Source organism: Triturus cristatus, chromosome 5_2 (genome assembly GCF_964204655.1).
Source record: "Triturus cristatus chromosome 5_2, aTriCri1.1, whole genome shotgun sequence".
NCBI classification, from domain to species: domain Eukaryota; kingdom Metazoa; phylum Chordata; class Amphibia; order Caudata; family Salamandridae; genus Triturus; species Triturus cristatus.
Genome location: NC_140588.1, coordinates 968350946 through 968372414, shown reverse-complemented (window position 1 = coordinate 968372414; position 21469 = coordinate 968350946). Strand labels below are relative to the sequence as shown.

Here is a 21469-nt window from a genome sequence, read left to right as displayed (position 1 = left end):
GTAGGCGCGCTGTACTTATGACGTGCTGAGCACGTAGCGTCAGCTTACGGTACGCGTATCCTATTACGTACGCGCACCGTACTTATGACGTACGGAGCGCGTACCGTCAGCTTACCGTACGCGCAAGGAAAAAAATGCATAAAAAAAAAACCTTTCCATAATGCAGGATATAGTACATATATTATTTTATACATAGGTTTACAAAAAATGTCCCAAAAAAATTTGCATTTAAAAAACCATACAAATTCACTGAAAAAACCATGGGTTTCTCACACGTTATAGTTAGGAATTAGCATTTAAAAAACCTTGCAAATTCACTGAAAAAACCATAGGTTTCACACATGTTATAGTTAGCGGAAATTTTACTGATAAAAAACCAATGAAATTCCCCCGTTATAGTTAGTGCAGGCAACTATAACTCACGCGACCGCAATCCTCTGCTGATGCTAATACTGTATTTAGACAATTATTTGCCCATGTGTTCTTCCATTAAATTTTAGCTATACATATATTACAAATATTTTTTTTTCATAAAGACACATATGTCATCAGCAGAGGATTGCGGTCGCGTGAGTTATAGTTGCCTGCACTAACTATAACGGGGGAATTTCATTGGTTTTTTATCAGTAAAATTTCCAGCTAACTAGAACATGTGTGAAACCTATGGTTTTTTCAGTGAATATATATATATATATATATATATATATATATATATATATATATATATATATATATATATATATATATATATATATATATATATATATATATATATATATATATATATATATATACTTCTCTACATATGTTAAAATATTTCCCATTATTTGGGTTAGAATGTTGTATTGTGTCGCTGTATTGGTGTAACAAGGTATCTATTGTGTTTTTCTTATGATACCCACCATCCACTATACATCGAAGGATTTTTTGGTGCCAACTATTCTGATTCTAAGCATGTGTATCTATGAAAGATACCCCAATACTGGATAAGAAAACGAGTTACTTACCTGTAACTTTAGTTATCCGGTATTGGCATCTTTCATAGATTCACATACGACTCACCCTCCTCCCCGGAGAGGCTTACCTTATTACCTGTACATACTATTGTCACTTGTGCTACGAAAATCTGAGGGTTTGCCTCTCTGTGGAGGGTTCTAAGAGGGTGCTGCGGCCTGATTGGTTGTGTTCCAAATTTGGTTCTTTTTACAAAAGGTCTAAGGCTAATGTAGTGACTTTGCTGTGCATAGTAGCCTATTGTATAATGAGTATTATGTATATGTTTTATGGTACCGCTAGACTCCCACCTTGTCGGCTGGGATGATTCTAAGCATGTGAATCTATGAAAGATACCAATACTGGATAACTAAAGTTACAGGTAAGTAACTTATTTTTTTCTGTTTTTACACCATGGACGCCCTTGTGTCATGGCGTCTTAAGTGTTTATATTCCAGTATTATGATCACCCGAATGGCAAATTTTTTTTGTGCACTGGGAATGCTGCAGTTTTTCCAGTCAGTAAATTTGTTTATTACAGGTATGCTCTCTCCCATTTTTCAGTTTTATGCCTTCTCTCAGCCTTGACTGAGTGTTACAATTTATTTTTTATATATAGTTTTCTTTCCTTTCCCATTCTTAAATAAATTAAAGATATTCTGCATTCATTGCGGATTCTATTTTGCCCCTACATTTAACAGTGAGTAAGCTCCTGCGTTGTCAAGTTTATGGTGTAGCCCTTTCTTTTGTCTCTTAAAAATTTAATTTAGGGTTTCTTCTAGGCAATAGTGGTCAACTGAACATACTTGTGGGTGTATTTACTTCACTTGTTTTTTGCCTTTCAATGCTGGTTCAGTATGTATGTATGTATGTATATATATATATATATATATATTTATTTATTTATTTATTTATTTTCTCAAAGATTTCCCCTAAGGAGGATGGCACACCCAGGATCACTCCACTAAATAGCCTCCTTTATCGGCCAACGCGTTTCAGGCTGGTTATGCCCTTCTTCCTGGGCACGAACAAGAATAATGGCGAAGACACATCAACAGTATAATCCCTCCTTTTATTTCTTCAATCAGTAGGAAAATCAAAGCCACTGGCCGATAAAGGAGGCTATTTAGTGGAGTGTTCTCAAAGGCCAAAAACGGTAAATTTTTATTTTTTGAAAATTTCGCCGATTACGCTTACCGTACGCGTACGGTGTGCTTACGCTAAAAATTTTAATAAAAAAAAAACACTCTATGCATGGCATATTATTGTCATCACTTACAAATTAAATTTAACAGATTACCTATCACAAGGAAGCGCATAATATGTCCTCCATGTGCGCACGGTGCGTAACGTGGGCACGCGGTGCGCGTAGCGCACTGTGTGCCCACCTTGCGTGTACGGCACTAACTGCGTAAAGTGGGCGCGCGACGCGCACCGCGTGCTCACCGTGCGCGCACGGTGCGCGAAGCGGAACGAACTGCGTAAAGTGGGCGTGCACGCCACGAATGGCGTAAAGTAACTTAGCATTTAAAAAAACCGTACAAATTCACTGAAAAAACCATAGGTTTCACACACGTTATAGTTAGGAATTAGCATTTAAAAAACCTTGCAAATTCACTGAAAAAACCATAGGTTTCAGACATGTTATAGTTAGCGGAAATTTTACTGATAAAAAACCAATGAAATTCCCCCGTTATAGTTAGTGCAGGCAACTATAACTCACGCGACCGCAATCTTCTGCTGATGACATATGTGTCTTTATGAAAAAAAAATATTTCTAATATATGTATAGCTAACAATTTATGGAAGAAGACATGGGCAAATAAGTGTCTAAATACAGTATTAGCGTCAGCAGAGGATTGCGGTCGCGTGAGTTATAGTTGCCTGCACTAACTATAACGGGGGAATTTCATTGGTTTTTTATCAGTAAAATTTCCGCTAACTATAACATGTCTGAAACCTATGGTTTTTTCAGTGTGTGTGTATATATATGTATATATATATATATATATATATATATATATATATATATATATATATATATATATATTTTTTTTTTATTATTTTTTTTTTCCAATTCTACTTGGAGGTATTCCAAAATATAGCCTCCCTCCTTCAAAATACTTCATCCTTTTTTGACCCCTTGATTAATTAGGTTTTTCATTTGATTGTCTATTTCCTACCCCTTACCTGTTTAGGCAGCACGACAAATTCCTGTACTTCCCTTTGTCCAGACAATGACCTTATAAATCTTGAAGGGACAAAACTTCATTGATTGATCTTCGGCTAAAAAGATACCCACTGTGCAATGATATACATATGAGCTTTTGATCTATCTATTCTATTGCACAAGAAATGGAGCATTACTGCTTTTTGTACTCTGTATATGACTTTGTACCGTTCGCATTTATTTCACAAGAACTATGCTCACATTTAACATCAAGCGCTTCTATTCATTCTTGATGCTGACATATATATATATATATATATATATATATATATATATATATATATATATATATATATCTGAAGCAAATGGTGTCCCCAATGGAAAGGTCGCACACAGTAGGGTATCCGCACAACATCTCCGGTAGTAACCACCACCATGGGCATACGCAGCCATCCTGATTACAGTATGCCAAATGTTTCAAGCCGTAGCCCTTGATCACCGGCCTGCAATCAACACAAGGAGGCATCCACATAGAATAGGAACTTTTTATTGTCTAATAATGGTCCCGCCCCAGTGGGCGTAAGCAGGCATGGCATTCTGGTAGATGCAGTCCATCTGCTAAAAACTGACGTTCCCTATACACCCCAGTGGATTGGAGTGCGACCTTTCCATTGGGGACACCCTTTGCTTCAGATACACACACACACACACGCACACACGCAGCTGGCCAGCTCTTTGCTTGCAATTAACTTATATATGTAATACATTGGTCCCAAGTATTGAATGAATGTTGCAAATTGTTTATCTAAAATGATGCCCCTTAGGACATTGTTATGAGATACTAATTTTACCTTTTTCCCCATGGTTTATATCACTAACTTACATTTGTTCCTAACATATAAGGCAGCTAAGCAGCCGAAGCTGCTTGATAGCATAATTTGTGAATGCATATGATTATCGCGATGCTTTTCCAGTTATTCTTGGTGATCTTGTCACTTGCAAAAATTTGGTATAGAAGTGATGATGTAAATAGGAAGATAATTTATGATGACTCTGCTACTGCTCTTGGCAACTGTTCCACCTATTGGTAATGTCAATTGAACAAATGTATGAATACTTCTGAGGTTTTGCAGGTTGTGTTGTATTGGGTGTAGCATAGTGCATGTCCGGGTATGTAAGTGCATCACTGTCTTCCCCATCTTTGACTTTAAAGGTTAAAATAATTTTTTGTCCTGCTAGAGAATGGCAACTTTTTTATGCGTTTGTAAAAGTCTGTATTGGAAGCACATTCCCCATGTTTGTAATATTCTGACTTACCGTTGCCATTATAAACAAAATGTTGATAATACTATTTGTTTCTTTATAGGCTGGGACCACATTCAAACCATAGATTCTTTATTGAGAAAAGGAGGATACAAAGCTCCAATTACTAATGAGTTCAGGAAAATGATAAAACTGACCAGGTATTTGATTAGATATTCATTTCTTTATTGTGTAGATTATAAATGTACAAATGTAGACATAAAAGCATGAATTACTCAGAGGTTCATTCAATCACTTTTGCCATACATTGAAGCAAAAATGCACTGTTTTGCAGCGTGAATCTTTTCTGGATTCACATGCTGTGCATTATTCCCTCATCTAGTGGTTGGGTCTGTAATTATCCTTTGTATTAGTAGCCCTTCCCATTTTCTTTTTTGGTTTGGTCTCAATTGTCCTACCATTTGGTGTCCACTTCAGTCTCAGCTGATGTCATATGCCCTCCCCAGAAGCTCCCACGTGTGGTCCCCATCTTCAGATTCTTTTTTTCCTACCTTTGGGTAGAAGCATTGTCCAATCTACAAAAAGAAGTGTATTTGAAAGTTTCTCGAAGTAGTAGTACCGGACAAGAACACAAACAAGGTACCATTAAAAAAAAATATATATATATATAGAGTCTACACATCAGGGGTTGCCCAGTGAATGTCCGCCCATGGGGCCCCCTGTTCCATGTGACATGGCAAAGACATCCTTCCAATTGTGCCTGAAGTGCCATCAGAAATTTGCACAATATCATAACCTCTAGAGGAAATGGACTCCTACTCTCGATGCTAAAAGGTGCGCAGAAGAGGCATCTTAAAGCCGAATTGGCTGCGATACTACGAAAGAGTGGATTTTGACGCCTCCCTTCAAGAATGTAGAATCACACCAAAAACATTGACAAAAAAAACACAATTGGACAAAGAGCCAGAAGAACTGGAAGCATCAATGACCCCATAGCCACAAGAAGAGGAAGAACAGCAAGAAATCTTCTTTGAAGATTATCCTGAAACCCAGCGTATGTAACAAGGATCACGGGGGTCAGAATATCTTGAGATTCCAAGGCAGGACATCAAAATAAACTCCCCAGAAGAGGGGATATTCACGTATCCATTGAGACCGTTGCCTCCGGGCGACATTGCCATGTACAGTCAGTAAAGAGGGCAACTGACATATGGGGTATAAATGGATGAAAATAAATCTGTTTGTTTAGAGACTTTATTACCTTCCCATAACAGGAGCCTATATCTACCAATGTTGCCAAATATACCTAATATAATGCATCAGGGAAGAGAAGCCTTCAAGGAACCTGCAACATGCAGATCGGTAACATCAAGGGCTGAGAAAAATACAAGCACTCATCAAAAGACCCTCCATACATATGAGGAACCGTATCCGCGGACTCTATTGTTACCACGACCAGAAACGGGGCCAACGTCCCTACGGATAAGAAAAGTGAAAAAACTGACATGGTGGGCAGAAAACTTGAAAGGGGGAGCATCAACGCAATGGTGAATAGCCAATTCAAATTACCTGCCCAGCAGCTATGCATATCAGCACTGGGACAAAATGGAGGAGCTAATGAAACATCTGCCAGAACAGTATTAAAGAGCAGAATCCCTAGCAGAAGGTACCTGCTTAAAAATATAGCAAGCAGGAGAACATTCTTATCTCCAACTCCCACGATAACCATTACCACAGACGCCTCACATATGGTTTGGAGAGCTCATATGTACAAACCTACCAATGTACTGAAATTATTTACAGTTTTCCTAGCCTCAAGTCTTTCAGAAACCTCTGTGGGGAATGTCATTACTAATTCAATCACACAATCCAACAATGTTCTATCTCAACAAACAGTGGAGCAAGGTCATTCGTATAGTCAAAATTAGCACAAGAAATCTGGAGGTGGACATTCAAGCGACAGACATACAAACAATAAATCTTCCAGGGAAAGACAACGTACACACTGACAAGCTAAGTGGACAGACTTCCTCCACACACGAGTGGGAACTAAGTCAAACAGTACTCAAACAGATATTCAAACAGGGAGAATCAGAAATAGATCTGTTTGCAACACCAGAGAACACAAGATGCCAATCCTTTGCATGCAGACACCCACACTGCCACTCTGGGAATTGCTCTGTCAATAGACTGGTCAGGGAGATATGCTTACACTCTCCCTCCCCCCCCCCCCCCAATCCCACGGTTACCCACAGTAATCAACAAATGCAAACCATCACAAATGACATTAATACTTATTGCACTTCAGTGCGCAAGACAAACTTGGTTCTTAGGCCTGATAGAGAGAGCCCAAAACAATATGCAGAAGCTACCGGGGCTACAAGATCTACTCTTCATGCAGGGGGAAAGAGTTCTCCATCCAGAGCCGAAAAAACCTGAGTCTAGCAGCTTGGATCCTGAGGTCATAGAATTAGGATTTCTCAAACTACCTGAAAACACAATGGCGATTCTCGGAGAAACTAGAAGACCAACAACCAGAAAATGCTACGTAGTCAAATGGGAAAGATACTCCAGGTGGTGCCACAGATTTGGCTTCTTAAGACAGTACAAAGAATACCACAGTCCTACGAGACTTCACAAACCTACTGGACAACAAGCTAACTTGAAGGTTCATTTGGCAGCTGTACTGATCTACACAAGGGGTCACATAGGAAGGACTTTCTTCACAACACCTGTAATCAAAAGGTTCCGTGAGGGAGCAGAAAAAATAGCTTGACATAAAGGGTGCCAGCAACCACATGGAACTTAAACTTCGTGCTAACACAACTAATAAGAAAACCATTTGAACCACTTCACAAGTCCTTATTCAAATTGGTCAAATTAAAGACTGCTTTCCTTATCACAGTGACAACTCTTCGAAGAGTAAGTGAATTGCAAGCGCTCACAATCCAAGAACCATACATGCAAATAAACAAGGACATGATAGTCCTGAGGACAGACCCACACTTCCTACCCTTTCCCAGAACCAAAGACACAAGCGGAAAGAGCTCTGCACATGCCAGAAGAGCATTAATGTACTATATGGAGACAAATGTAAATTGATACTTGTATAGCGCACTACTCACCCGCAAGGGTCTCAAGGCGCTTGTACGAATACCGCTGTGGAACCCATCCTGGCTTTCCCTGTGAGGCGTCCACTCCTGGGCACCCCCAAGATGGAGGCCAGGCATCCTTTTAGCGTTGTGGGGGCCGTTGTGGAGATTAAGCAAGCAATTGCCCAGAGTTTCAGAGTGGGACTCCATGATTGGAATAGGCACCGAGGCGAGAATTATCAGGTCCATGGAATGTTGAGCCCAAGACCCGCCGAGGCGGGGAATTGAACCCTGGTCCCAGGCCAGACCTCTGCATCAGGGTCTGCCGCTCTAACCATTGAGCCACACTTCTCCACAGTGGAAAAAAGAGGTTTATCATTCACAAATAAAAACATGGGTAAACCAGTTACGAAAAATACCATCTCAAGTTGGATCACACAAGTGTCGTGCATTAGCAGAACTACAAATCAAACCTAAAGCACACTCCACTTGTAACAGAGCAACAATAGCCTTTCTGGCAAACATACAATTGCAGGATTTTTGCATGGCAGAAACTTGGTCATCAGTGCACACATTCATTAAGCACTAATTCAAAGACCTACAAATGCACAAGGAAGCTCAAGTGAGAGAGTATTTAAACATTTATTTACAAGCTCAAACGCATTTTCAACCCAACAACCACAAATATAACAAACAGCTACAAAATCAATGCACAGCACGTGAATCCAGAAAAGATTCACACTGCAAAACGAAATGGTTTCTTACCTCTAGAAGTAGTTCTGCCGCTTGAAGAATTTTCTGGATTCACATGTGACCCACCCTCCTCCCCAAAAGAGGAGTGCAATGATGCAACAAAATAGGAACCTGAAGATGGCCACCAAGAGTGCGAGGTCCTAGGGAGGGCGTATGACATGAGAAAGAGGCTGGATTAGACACCAAATGGTGGGACAGTCGATGCCCAACAACAAAAAGAGATGGACTACTAATACAAAGGAGAATTCAGGGCCCAATCCACTAGATGGCGGAATAATGCACAGCATGTGAATCCAGAAACTTTAACTGCAAATCTACTTCTACGTGTAAAATCATTTTATTTTCAGGCTTAAGGGCAAAGCCTGCAATTCTTCCCCTGCAAAATACACTTGCTGTATCAAAGAAGCTAGTACAGTAAGTACGTCTTCTCATTTGGGTTTCTTATTGTGTGAATATCTAGCTGCAGTCAGGGCTGGCCAACTGTCAAGCAATTGTGAAATAAGTTTTCCCTCATTCTCAATTAGCTAAAATATTTCTGAAAAGGAACTGCAGTATCAAGTGGGTGGTACAGATGTCTAATTAGTTCTCCAGGTCCACAGTTCAGAAAATCATTTACAGTTCTTAGGCCCAGTAGGCATTGGTGCAGCATTTGGTCCACATTTGAAGTGGTGCCATACACATTGCTTAGATAACCTGGGCTTCACACCTCTAGTTTCACTGTATGATCTTATTAGTCGCACTTTCTGCTGGGTGAAGAGGTGGACAACATGAGGGGGTGTTCGCGGACTATGCTTCCAAGCATACAAATCCATCACAATTTGTTAAGATTGGCGTTCAACAGAGTAGATTAGTCAAGAGAATGTTAATTGGAAAGAATTTTGTGAGCGTGAAATTGTCTGGAAAGACAAATGCAACCATTTAGGGTGTGCTGTTCTTGCCCTCTTATGTTGTAGCCTATCATGCAGAGTATTGTACCAGATCCATAGGAAACATTGAAGTCCATCTTTGGGTAGTGGTGAGAGTAAAGTAGCATCAATAGTGCTCGTAAGTAATGTTTGACTGCAAGATGTGTAAGGCTGCTACATGATCTTGTGACCTCAAATTTACAAAATACTATGGAGACGTTGAAAAGGTGAGATCCACTCATTGGACAGACTGTTGAAAAATGTGTTTTATATAGCGCACCATACCCCATTTCTTAAGGTTTTATTTGATCAAAGGAATAGGATTTATCTTTAAACAATTTAATGGGACTCGTCTTGCTTCTCTCTAAAGTGAGGAAGGCTTAGTTAGCCTTTTAACTTCAAACTCGTGGGTTGCATATCGCTTATATCACTTGTTTCACTCTACTACCTTCCATATTAAATGGTGATTGTGGAATTCTGCTTTATTAATGCATAAGATTGAAAATCGAACAGATCATGCTGCAAAAAATGTTACCAGTAACAATAGTTTTGCAGCTTTTTCATTTCTCCCATACAAACCTCTACATTCAATGATGAAATAAAACAAAAGTTCTTAACATGCTTGTAGTAGACTATCTGGATCCTCTTACGTCTCATAAGCCACACATGTAAATATGAAGACCTGCTCGCAGCATAAGTTTACAGGGCTCAACATGAGATCCTTGCCCCAATACGCCTGCAATTAACATCTTAATAACCTTCGTAGTGTCGTGCTTAACAAACACCCTTTTCAAAGATCTTGGGCAATCATTATCCATACTTGATAGATTGACATGACTGGCAAATATTCTGGAGAAGGTTGCTTGTATTCAGCTTTTTTAAGAAGAACGTGAGATTTTGAATGTCTTGAATCATTCCCAGTCTGGCTTTTAGTGAGAATTTAACGTGGTATCATCTGCTTGCTGCCTTTGCTGAGGTATGAGGATTGCAGACCACTCTACCACTGCATTCTTCTGGTTATTTGTTATGGCTTTTGAGCCAGCCTTTCATTACTTTAAAGTTAAAGCATTTAGTTTTATTATCACTGGAAATTGAGTCAGCCAAGACTTTTTCGTTTCACCTCTGTTTAAACTTTGCCTATTGTCACAGGGATGGCTTTAAATTTCACTTCAGTGTGGGCAAATTACTTGCATGTGCTAGGTCTGTGCAAAATTAGGGATTTCTTAAATATGTCTTTTAAAATGTTATGCATCTGAAAATAATTATACTGTTGGGGCCAAAATATGCAGGCATCACACTAGATAAGGTTTAGTGTATAGGCCAGACCTGTGTGGTAGGGATTTTTTGGGTCCGCTTCAGGATACTGTTATATCTCCCAGATAATAAGTTTGAATCCAGTTGAGTCCTTCCAAGTCCGCTCACATGCAGTAAAACACTTTTTTTTGTTTGCCATGAGTGGCAACCTCAGAGCAGCACTTCTCATCAATGCAAATTTACAATTTTTTTTATTAAACCAACTTATTAGACATCAGGCGGATAATGCTTACATGTACATCACTAGGTTCAGTCGGACAACAATAATTGAACATTACGGGATCTTACAATTAGTCATTTTAGGAATATACAGAATATACTCTTCAGTTATCTTGCATGTGAACTGGGTCGAGTCTGACTGATTTTCTTGTGGTCTGAGGCATGGATAATCTTGTGTTGGGAGGCTCTACTCTTTCCTATATTCCCCTGTATCTCCGCTACGGAGACCATATCTGTTACCACTTTCTTAGGCACCCCCTGCTTTTGTGTACCACTTCCTCTGCTCGTTAACACCAGTCTTGGTCAGACTTCCATTCTGTTACCGATGGGGGAAGGGACGCCCCCCAGCGTCTCGCCATATTGCCCTTTGCATCTCCTGCAGCCAATGCCAGCCATAGCCCACTGTGCTGAGGCCAGTCTCCCTCACCCTTGATCAGTAGGAGCCACCTGGCATCCATCGTCACTTCTGTCTCCAACACCCCTGACATCACAGCTGTCACCCCTCGTCATAATGAATTGATTGCTGGACATTCCCATAATATGTGGAAGAAGGAACCCTCCTGCTGGCAACCTCCTGCACATAGTGCCATCTGAGTCTTTCCCCATTTGTGTAGTAGTGTACTGGGGGTGTATGAGCTGTGTAGAATCAAACTCAGATCGCTGTCTCTCTGAACTCAGATCGCTGTCTCTCTGGGGCTCTGCAGGGCCTCCAACCAGTCTGTCATCAATGTTGCCTAGCTCATCCATCCAGGCTCTTCTAAGGGATGTTAGTGGGTCAGGTGCATTATTCATTATTTTCCGGTATATTGTGGACGTCCCTTTGTATGGAATAGGGTCTATTAATAGTCTGTCTTCTAGCTGGGAATAATCTGGGACGTTCGTACCTCGTATGTGACCTTGTAGACATGCACAAGTCTCATTTATGGAAATCTCTGGGAGAGAGCAATGGCATATTCTTATTTTAGTTAATCGAAGGGGGTGGTGCCCCATCCCTCCACACGTCTCCCAGGTGCTCAATTCCTATGGTCTGCCAAATTTACAATGTTCAACCCTTTTTTGGGGCGTGGAGGGGCAATTCCTGGACTGTTGTAGTTACAATAGAAAGCATCCGGGACACTTCTAAGGAAAGATGCACTTTCCCCAAATAACCTTGGTCTGGAGTTAGAAAGGTAAACTTGCCTTCCTGGTGCTGGCAATTCATACTGACAAGGTAGACCAAGAAAATATAATGTAAAGAAATCCTGTTGGGCGGGTTGTGATCATAACCAAATAAAAAAAACTTTTTGGGACTCAAAACACTACATGGTCGAATATGCATAGCATATAAAACAATAGCAGACACAGGAACATTGTGATATTACAGGTAAGTGATGTTACACTATCTGATTTCTATTGTGAACCTAACTAAGGAGCAACAGAGAACCGTATATAACAAGGTATCTGGGAACTATGTTGGGGATGGAGGAAGAGCAGGTTCATTCGGAATCACATGTCTGTCTCCCAAGATCCTAGATGAGGATCAGGTGTCATTCTCCACTACATTCCATCAGACATTGTAGACCTTTGTTGATGATTTACCTAAATCCTCTGTGACAAGTTGTCAGGGTATCTGTGCTTGATCCGGCAACACAAGTTTTGATAACCAGCATGGAGAACGCACTGTACATATACCTGGAACTATTCAGCAATTTGGTTTCTGTTACTGTACCCTGGTTTTGACACAAGTTTCATCAAGGGCATTTGTTGTATTTCCTTAATGAACCAGGATGCTAATGACATGACTCCTCTAATATTGGTGTCTTGTTACCAAAAGGGAGAGCTTGAATTACCATGTTCACACAGATTAAAGCCCTTTTTGTACTATTCTGTTGGTCAATACTTTGATCCTTGTGCCAAAGGTTCTGGCTCCAGAACTGTTGTAACCCCTTTATCTGTGGCCTTTTGACTGAGCCCTAAGGTGACCCCAACCCCCCCCCCCCCCCACCCTCAGTTAAACGGGTGATGTGGAGTAGGAGTATCTCCCCCAAATTCCCCCTTGGTGTTGCTTATCCCCTACTCTGAGCCTCTAAAATTGTAGTTGCAGGCTTGGTACATTGTTCTGACAGATAAGCTATGTGAGTGCTCCCTATTTTGCAATGCTGCTTGTTGGACAGGCCACATGAAGGGCTTGCTCCCTCCCCGCATGACAAGGCCCAAGCCCTGGACTCCCAGGTGTTACCCACAAGGGCAACCCGCACCCCGTCTCCCAACGGAACTCCTGCCCCCGGACATCCATGTATCATGGGGCCGAACCACTACCGGCTCCCCCGGCCGGATCAGCCGCCATCGTGGACACTGCGCCACGAGGCCGCGTGGCCTCAGCTCGACCCTAACCCTGGGCCTGGCCCGGCCCCGACATCCCGGCACCACCCTCCACCCAGGAGGTGAACGGACCACTTGGCGGGTCAATGGGAGAAAGAAGTGTCGATGGCTCTCCCCCGCCAGGTGCCGATCGCCCTCCAGCTCCCCCAGGCGCTGGCTCCACCCCCTGCTGGGTGTCTGGACTCCCTCATCCCGGACCCCCGACCTCCAAGTGCGAGGGTCCGGACATCAAAGGGCGCCAGACCTATAACTAGGGCAGCTCCAGAGCAGGAAGGCAGTTGTATCCTGGAGTCGAGAGACACCGAGAAGAACTCAGCCTTGACGGACTACTGGCGCTGCCGTAGCTCTGCCTTGTGAATTATCGTCCTGCCTGCTGGCGCTGCCACGGCCTTCTGCATCATCCGTCCTCATCGGGACCTGCTGGCGCTGCCGCGGACCGTTGTAACGACCACCTTCACCGGGACCTGCTGGCGCTGCCGCGGACCGTGTAACGACCACCTTCACCGGGACCTGCTGGCGCTGCCGCGGACCGTGTAACGACCACCTTCACCGGGACCTGCTGGCGCTGCCGCGGCCCGTCCAAGCTAGAGCACCGAGCTCGAGGATTGTGAGCTATCCACCATACCATCTCAGCTACCAGATTGGTAACCAGACTGTCCCGCTACCCCCTTTTCCGAAACCAAGAGACTAGAGTCGAGGGGACCCCTGAGTCCAGACCTCCTTGTACCATTTCATCGTACCTTAAGAAATCACCTATAAAGAACGTTAAATCTTATCCTTGTGTGGTGTGTATCTGTGGGGGGGAAGTTACTCATCTGTACGATCGCTGGAGACGGCTCTCCCCGGAGACCTCTCCCCTTGTCCTCGGCCGACCCCCCCCGGTCCGTCTAACATTGGTGGCCAGCGGCGCGATCCGAATCAACGTGTAATCGTACAGAGAGTAGCTCACCCCACGACAAAACCACGATGTCAACCAAAGAGAGCGGATCCACCGAGAAATTCCAGATGGATAAATTGGAAGAGTATAGCCATCGTGAACTGAAACAATTCTGCATGGAACTAGGCATTGCTACCACCGGCCTGAGTACCAAAGACGATTTTAAGCACGCCATTGAGTCGTGGGCAGAAACCGGGGTCGCCGGATCCCCAGACCAAAACGGTGCAGCATCGGAGAGGAACGCCACGGCTCCCGAGGAGCGAGGAACGGGCCTCTCGCAGGAAGAGATCCAAGAAAGAGAAAAAAACAGATTACATGAGTTGGAAATGGCACGACTCAAAATGGACGGTGAACTAAAATTAGCCGAGCAAAAACTGAACCTAGAACATCTGCGGCTCCGAGAAGAACGGGAAGAAAAACAGAGGCAGAGAGCTCGAAGAAAAAAGACTAACATTCGAACACGAGCGCAAACTGGCAGAAATAGAACTACGGAAGCAGAACAAAGAACCGGAGGTGCCCGAGCGACCGCGCACCCCGGGAGCAACCGAAAAGAAAGTCCACATCCCCAAGGATGTTGTCCGGTAGTATGTCCGAGAGGACGACATACAACAGTGGTTCAAAGCCTACGAGATCGCCATGACCTCCCACCGGATCGATCGGAGTGACTGGGGAGCCGGCCTATGGGGGAGGTTCGTCAACGAAGGCCGCGATGCCCTACTGCAGCTCCCAGACCATCAGATGTCATCCTATGACCACATGAAGGCTGCCCTCCTCACCCGATATGGGCTCACACCCATAATGTACCGCCAGAGGTTTCGGGACTGCACCCGGATCCCGGGTACAACGTGGGTGGAATATGTCAACTATTTCAGCCGAGCCTTCGAGGGTTGGATCAAGGGAAGCCACGTAACGACCTACGAGCAACTTTTTAATCTCATGGTGTGGGAGCACCTGTCTAACAACTGCTTCGTCGAGCTCAGGCAGCACCTCCTCGACAGTAAATTGACTGACCCACGGCAACTCGCCGCCGAAGCTGACCGGTGGGAAAGCACCCGAGTGGGCCGGAGAGGGCCACACGAGCAAAACCGGAACAACCAAGGTCAGCACCGTCCCGGAGGAGGAGGAGGAGGCCAGGGGCGAGGGAGAGACACCGTCCCGGCCACTCCCGCGGCCAGCACCCCGCCCCCGGCCGGCCGGGGCAACCCCCCGATGCGCCCGGGGTTCCGAGCCAACGTCACGTGTCACCGATGCCAGCGAGTCGGCCACTACGCCAATGACCCGAACTGCCCGCAGAACCAAACGCCAAAACCCCGCCAGGTAGCTGCCGCCGCCCTGGGGGGAGAACAAATCTCCGAGGAACAAGAAGAATATGAGCAGGCCCAACAAGAGTGGGAACCGGCCGCCATGGTTCTAGCGTGCCTAGGGGGAAAAGACATAGTCCCGCGGGCTCCCCTACCCGCCAACACCAGAAAATATAGCCAGTGGGTGAACATTAATGGGCGCCGGGCCGAAGCCCTACGTGACACAGGGGCCAGTGTGACGGCCGTCCGCTGTCACCTGGTAAAACCAGAGCAGATCCTGCCGAACATTCTCTGCCCCGTCCGCTCAGCCGACAATTCCGAGAGTCTGTCGGATGGCCTGCGTCCCCTTCGAATGGGGAGGGGTATCCGGCATGTTGAAGGTGACGGTCCGGGATGATGCCCCCGTGGACTGTCTCCTGGGGAATGATCTTGAGAGTTCCCCGTGGGCCGCCGTCGAAAGAAGAGAGCACCTGGGGATGCTGGGCCTCCCGGACTGGACGTGCGTAACCACCCGGTCCATGGCCGCCCGTGCCATCCCCCGACCAGAAGAACCAGAATGGCCTGCACCTCCTCCCCCGATCGCTCCAGTAGAGGACACCGACTATACCGACCCCCGAGAGCCAACCCCCGAAGGGGTCGCCCAGCCTCAGGACCTTGCCGGCCTGGCTCAGTGGCGTCAAGAAGGGGGGCCCACCCAGGAACAGTTCCGCCAGGAGCAGAAGACCTGTCCCTCCCTCGAGGGACTCCGCCAGCAAGCCATCGCCCAGAGCGCAGGGGACTCCACCGGAGCCCATTGGGTCTATTGGGATAACGACCTGTTATACAGTGAACAGAGAATCGCGGAGTTAGGGGCCAGTCGAGTGCTGGTGGTGCCCCTCCGTTTCAGAGACTTCCTGCTAAATTTGGCCCACGATGTCCCCCTGGCTGGACACCTGGGCCAGGACAAAACCTACAGTCGCCTGGTGACCCACTTTTTCTGGCCGAGGATGCGAAACGACGTCCTCAACCACTGCCGGTCCTGCCCCACATGCCAGGCCAGCGGGAAGAGCGACCGCAAGCTCAAAGCACCTCTGCAACCCTTCCCAGTGGTCACCACCCCGTTCGAGAGGGTAGGAATAGACATTGTGGGGCCCCTGGACCCCCGCACAGCACAAGGACATCGGTTCATCCTGGTACTGGTGGACCACGCCACCCGCTACCCCGAGGCTGTGCCCCTGCGAACTGTAACAGCTCCGGTGGTCGGCCGGGCCTTAATGGGGATCTTCTCCCGGGTGGGCTTCCCCCGAGAAGTCGTCAGCGACCGAGGCACAAACTTTATCTCGAAATATATGAAGTCCCTCTGGCAACAGTGCGGGGTCACCTACCGATTCACGACCCCCTATCATCCTCAAGGGAACGGACTAGTTGAGCGATTCAACCGCACACTCAAGGGAATGATTGGGGGATTGGAAGAGCCCCTCCGTCGCCAGTGGGATGTACTACTTCCGTGCCTCCTCTTCGCCTATCGAGAAGTTCCCCAGAAGTCCCTCGGTTTTAGCCCTTTCGAACTCCTGTACGGGCACCCTGTGCGAGGGCCCCTCAGCCTAGTCAGAGAAGGTTGGGAGATGGCCCCCCTAAAGACCCCTCCAGACGTCTTCAAGTACCTCCTGGCACTACGCAATCAGACCCGGCGATTCAGGGAAATGGCAAAAGCGAATCTTGAGGCCAGTCAGGAGGACATGAAAAAGTGGTACGATCAGAATGCCTCCTCCGTCGAATTCGAACCTGGTCAACAAGTGTGGGTGATGTCCCCCACCGAACCATGTGCCTTGCAAGACAAGTGGACGGGGCCCTTCAAAGTGGTCGAACGCAAGAGCCCCGTCACCTATCTCATCGATATGGAGTCTCCCCGGAACCCCCTCCGGGTCCTCCACACCAACAGACTCAAACCCCACTTTGTGCGCTCGGAACTCAGCCTCCTGATGGCTACAGACAGTGGGGCAGAAGAAGACTCCGAGCCTCTCCCTGATCTCCTGAAGACTCAGGAGAAAGACGGTTCTGTGGACGGGGTCCGGCTCTCCGATGCCCTCACTCCAGAGCAACGCCAAGGCTGCCGGGACCTCCTGCTGCAGTTTGCTACTCTGTTTTCCCTCACCCCAGGGGTCACCCCCTGGTGCTTGCACGACGTGGACACTGGGGACAGTCCCCCTATCCGACACCGGGCCTACCGCGTACCAGATCGGGTGCGGGCCTGCATCCAAGAGGAAGTGTCCAAGATGCTCACGCTCGGGGTCATCGAGCCCTCGGACAGCCCCTGGGCCAGCCCGGTCGTGCTGGTCCCCAAAGCCGCTGCCCCCGGCACCACTCCTGAACTCCGATTCTGCGTCGACTATCGGGGCTTGAACGCTGTCACCAGGACCGACGCTCATCCCATCCCCCGAGCGGATGAATTGATCGACCGCATGGGGGCTGCCCACTACCTCAGCATCTTCGACCTGACAGCGGGCTACTGGCAGATCGGTCTCACACCCCGGGCCCAAGAACGGTCCGCCTTTTCTACCCCCGATGGCCACTACCACTTCAAGGTCATGCCCTTCGGCATGAAGAATGCCCCAGCTACTTTTCAGCGACTAGTGAACCAGGTCTTGGCGGGGCTCGAAGAGTTCAGCGCCGCCTACCTGGACGACATCGCTGTATACAGCCGCCACTGGTCCCACCACCTCCACCACCTCCAAGGTCCTGCAAGCCCTCCAGCGGGCCGGCCTCACAATCAAGGCCGGCAAGTGCCAAATTGGTCAGGGGTCCGTGACCTACCTCGGACACCAGGTGGGAAGCGGTCTGGTGGCCCCTCTGCAACTCAAAATCGCTGCCATCCAGTCCTGGCAACCCCCAGTCACGCAGACCGAGGTCCGAGCCTTCTTGGGACTCACCGGCTACTACCGGCGGTTCGTGAGGGACTATGGCAGCATTGTGGGGCCCCTCACGGGTCTCGCGTCCAAAAACCACCCGAAGAAGATTAACTGGACCCCCGACTGTCAAGCGGCCTTCGAGAAGCTGAAAGCCGCCCTGTGCATCGCCCCTGTGCTCCAGGCCTCCGATTACAGTCGGGAATTCATTGTGCAAACGGACGCCTCCGACCACGGCATCGGGGCGGTTCTCTCCCAGCTGAACCCCGAGGGTCTTGACCAGCCGGTGGCCTTCATCAGCAGACGCCTCCTGGCCCGAGAACAGCGCTGGAGCACAATCGAGAGGGAGGCCTTCGCAGTAGTGTGGGCCCTCAAAAAGCTCCGGCCCTATCTCTTCGGTACCCACTTCCGGGTGCAAACAGATCATCGACCCCTGCAGTGGCTAATGCAGATGCGGGGGGAAAACCCAAAACTATTGCGCTGGTCCATCTCCCTGCAGGGGATGGACTTCACTGTGGAACATCGACCGGGCCAAGACCACGCCAACGCAGATGGCCTGTCACGCTTTTTCCGCCTCGACGAGGAGAGTCCCCAAGAGGATGGGTGACTCTCCCCGCCTTCAGCTGGGGGGGGACGCATGTTGGACAGGCCACATGAAGGGCTTGCTCCCTCCCCGCATGACAAGGCCCAAGCCCCGGACTCCCAGGTGTTACCCACAAGGGCAACCCGCACCCCGTCTCCCAACGGAACTCCTGCCCCCGGACATCCATGTATCATGGGGCCGAACCACTACCGGCTCCCCCGGCCGGATCAGCCGCCATCGTGGACACTGCGCCACGAGGCCGCGTGGCCTCAGCTCGACCCTAACCCTGGGCCTGGCCCGGCCCCGACATCCCGGCACCACCCTCCACCCAGGAGGTGAACGGACCACTTGGCGGGTCAATGGGAGAAAGAAGTGTCGATGGCTCTCCCCCGCCAGGTGCCGATCGCCCTCCAGCTCCCCCAGGCGCTGGCTCCACCCCCTGCTGGGTGTCTGGACTCCCTCATCCCGGACCCCCCGACCTCCAAGTGCGAGGGTCCGGACATCAAAGGGCGCCAGAGCTATAACTAGGGCAGCTCCAGAGCAGGAAGGCAGTTGTATCCTGGAGTAGAGAGACACCGAGAAGAACTCAGCCTTGACGGACTACTGGCGCTGCCGTAGCTCTGCCTTGTGAATTATCGTCCTGCCTGCTGGCGCTGCCACGGCCTTCTGCATCATCCATCCTCATCGGGACCTGCTGGCGCTGCCGCGGACCGTGTAACGACCACCTTCACCGGGACCTGTTGGCGCTGCCGCGGACCGTGTAACGACCACCTTCATCGGGACCTGCTGGCGCTGCCGCGGACCGTGTAACGACCACCTTCACCGGGACCTGTTGGCGCTGCCGCGGACCGTGTAACGACCACCTTCACCGGGACCTGCTGGCGCTGCCGCAGCCCGTCCAAGCTAGAACACCGAGCTCGAGGATTGTGAGCTATCCACCATACCATCTCGGCTACCAGATTGGTAACCAGACTGTCCCGCTACCCCCTTTTCCCAAACCAAGAGACTAGAGTCGAGGGGACCCCTGAGTCCAGACCTCCTTGTACCATTTCATCGTACCTTAAGAAATCACCTATAAAGAACGTTAAATCTTATCCTTGTGTGGTGTGTATCTGTGGGGGTGAAGTTACTCATCTGTACGATCGCTGGAGACGGCTCTCCCCGGAGACCTCTCCCCTTGTCCTCGGCCGACCCCCCCCCAGTCCATCTAACACTGCTGCAAGCAACATGGTCTATGGGCACCAGTATAATTCTGTTGAAATTCATTAACTTACTGCAAAATCACATGAAACTGTTTAAATTTTGCACTGAACCCAAAAACTTTAAATCTGCCAGAATTCTTCCCTCTATTACAGTAAGCAGATATGGACCATATCTTGGCTATTACAAATCACAAGATATGATCTTACTTCCCTTCTGTTCAGTTTATTCCTAATCTGTTTTTAAAAAGGCATACATTTGTAGAATGATCCTTGTTGCCCTTTCGGCCTTCTCAAACGTACTGGATTTGTCCCAGACACCCCAAATCTCACTGCTTCATCTGATTGACTGAGTATCTTGGTACTGCCTAGTCAACAAGTAGGTTTCAGCTTTTCTCCAGACCATGATTGAGCGCTTGATATCCGATTGTAATGAGTTCCTTGGCGCTATTTAGCAGTCTTAACCAGTCCTCAGTTTTGAACCATTGAAGAGATTGTCAGGCGTCTGATATGTATTCACTTTTTCAGTCTGAAGATGGCATGGACAGCTGTTTTCTGAGAGCCTTGACGTCCACATGGTCTTGTAGTCAGGCATCAATAGCAGACCTACCCACTTGATTCCTCAGTGTGGCAGTTGTCGCTTACGTCTGTTGGTGTAGCAAAAGCAGTTTTTGGCAACTGTGTGAATCAGAGGTTTTATTGAGTCTTCTGCATTGGACATGAAATCTACATTTTTGACTTTGTGCAGGTTTAGTAACAGATGTGACTGGTCTTGATCGACCGCAGAGTCTGTTGAGGTCTCCAAAATAATCAGCTCAGTTTTTAAGTGGGCAATAATGGGAATGGTACACTGGCAGGTGGGCCCTGAGGAAAGAGGTGGGTGTTGAAGGCAATAAGGGACAGTAAAGGTGAATCGGACTGGGAAGTAGACACTCTGGAAAAAGGGGGCAGTTGTTGCAGAGAGTAGTAGTGCCTGGAGAGGTGGATACTGAATGGAGGGAGGGACATTTGACAGGAGATAGATGAACACTGATGGGAATGAATGAACATTGACCAGAGGGTACAGTGAGGGGAGAAGTGCACAGTGAGGGAAAAGGTGGACACTGATGGGTGAGTTGGATACATACAAGAGTAGTTATCAGTGAGAGAAGAGGTGGACAGTGAAGGAAGTGAGTGTCGGTCTGGACATTGGCGTAGACAGTAACAGAATAATGCTATGGTTCATGATGGTGCTATGAACAAAGGAATTAAATGTCAACAAGAGACTGGAGAGGGAGGTTATGTAGCTACAGTGCCCCGGTATACACTGCATTGGGTAAACTGGAAATGCCTGTATGTGCAAGTTATTTAACTTTGCGTCTTTCATAGTTTCTCATGTTCATTTTTTGATATTCCCCAACATCAAGCTGCATATTTTCAGTAGAGATATTAAGTCATACATCTATTCTAAATCTATTCTAGAAGTATCACCAAGGGATTTTTCCCCTCTATTGG

General features: G+C 47.2%; 1 protein-coding gene across 1 annotated transcript in view; it reads left to right on the top strand.

Moving 5' to 3' along the window:
* The window catches only part of AMMECR1 (AMMECR nuclear protein 1), a 533815-nt gene that overhangs the window by 415945 nt on the left and 96401 nt on the right, over positions 1–21469 (top strand). The window contains exon 5 of the mRNA XM_085608176.1: positions 4530–4626. Coding sequence (XP_085464302.1) covers positions 4530–4626 — 97 coding nt within the window. The remainder of the gene's footprint in view (positions 1–4529; positions 4627–21469) is intronic.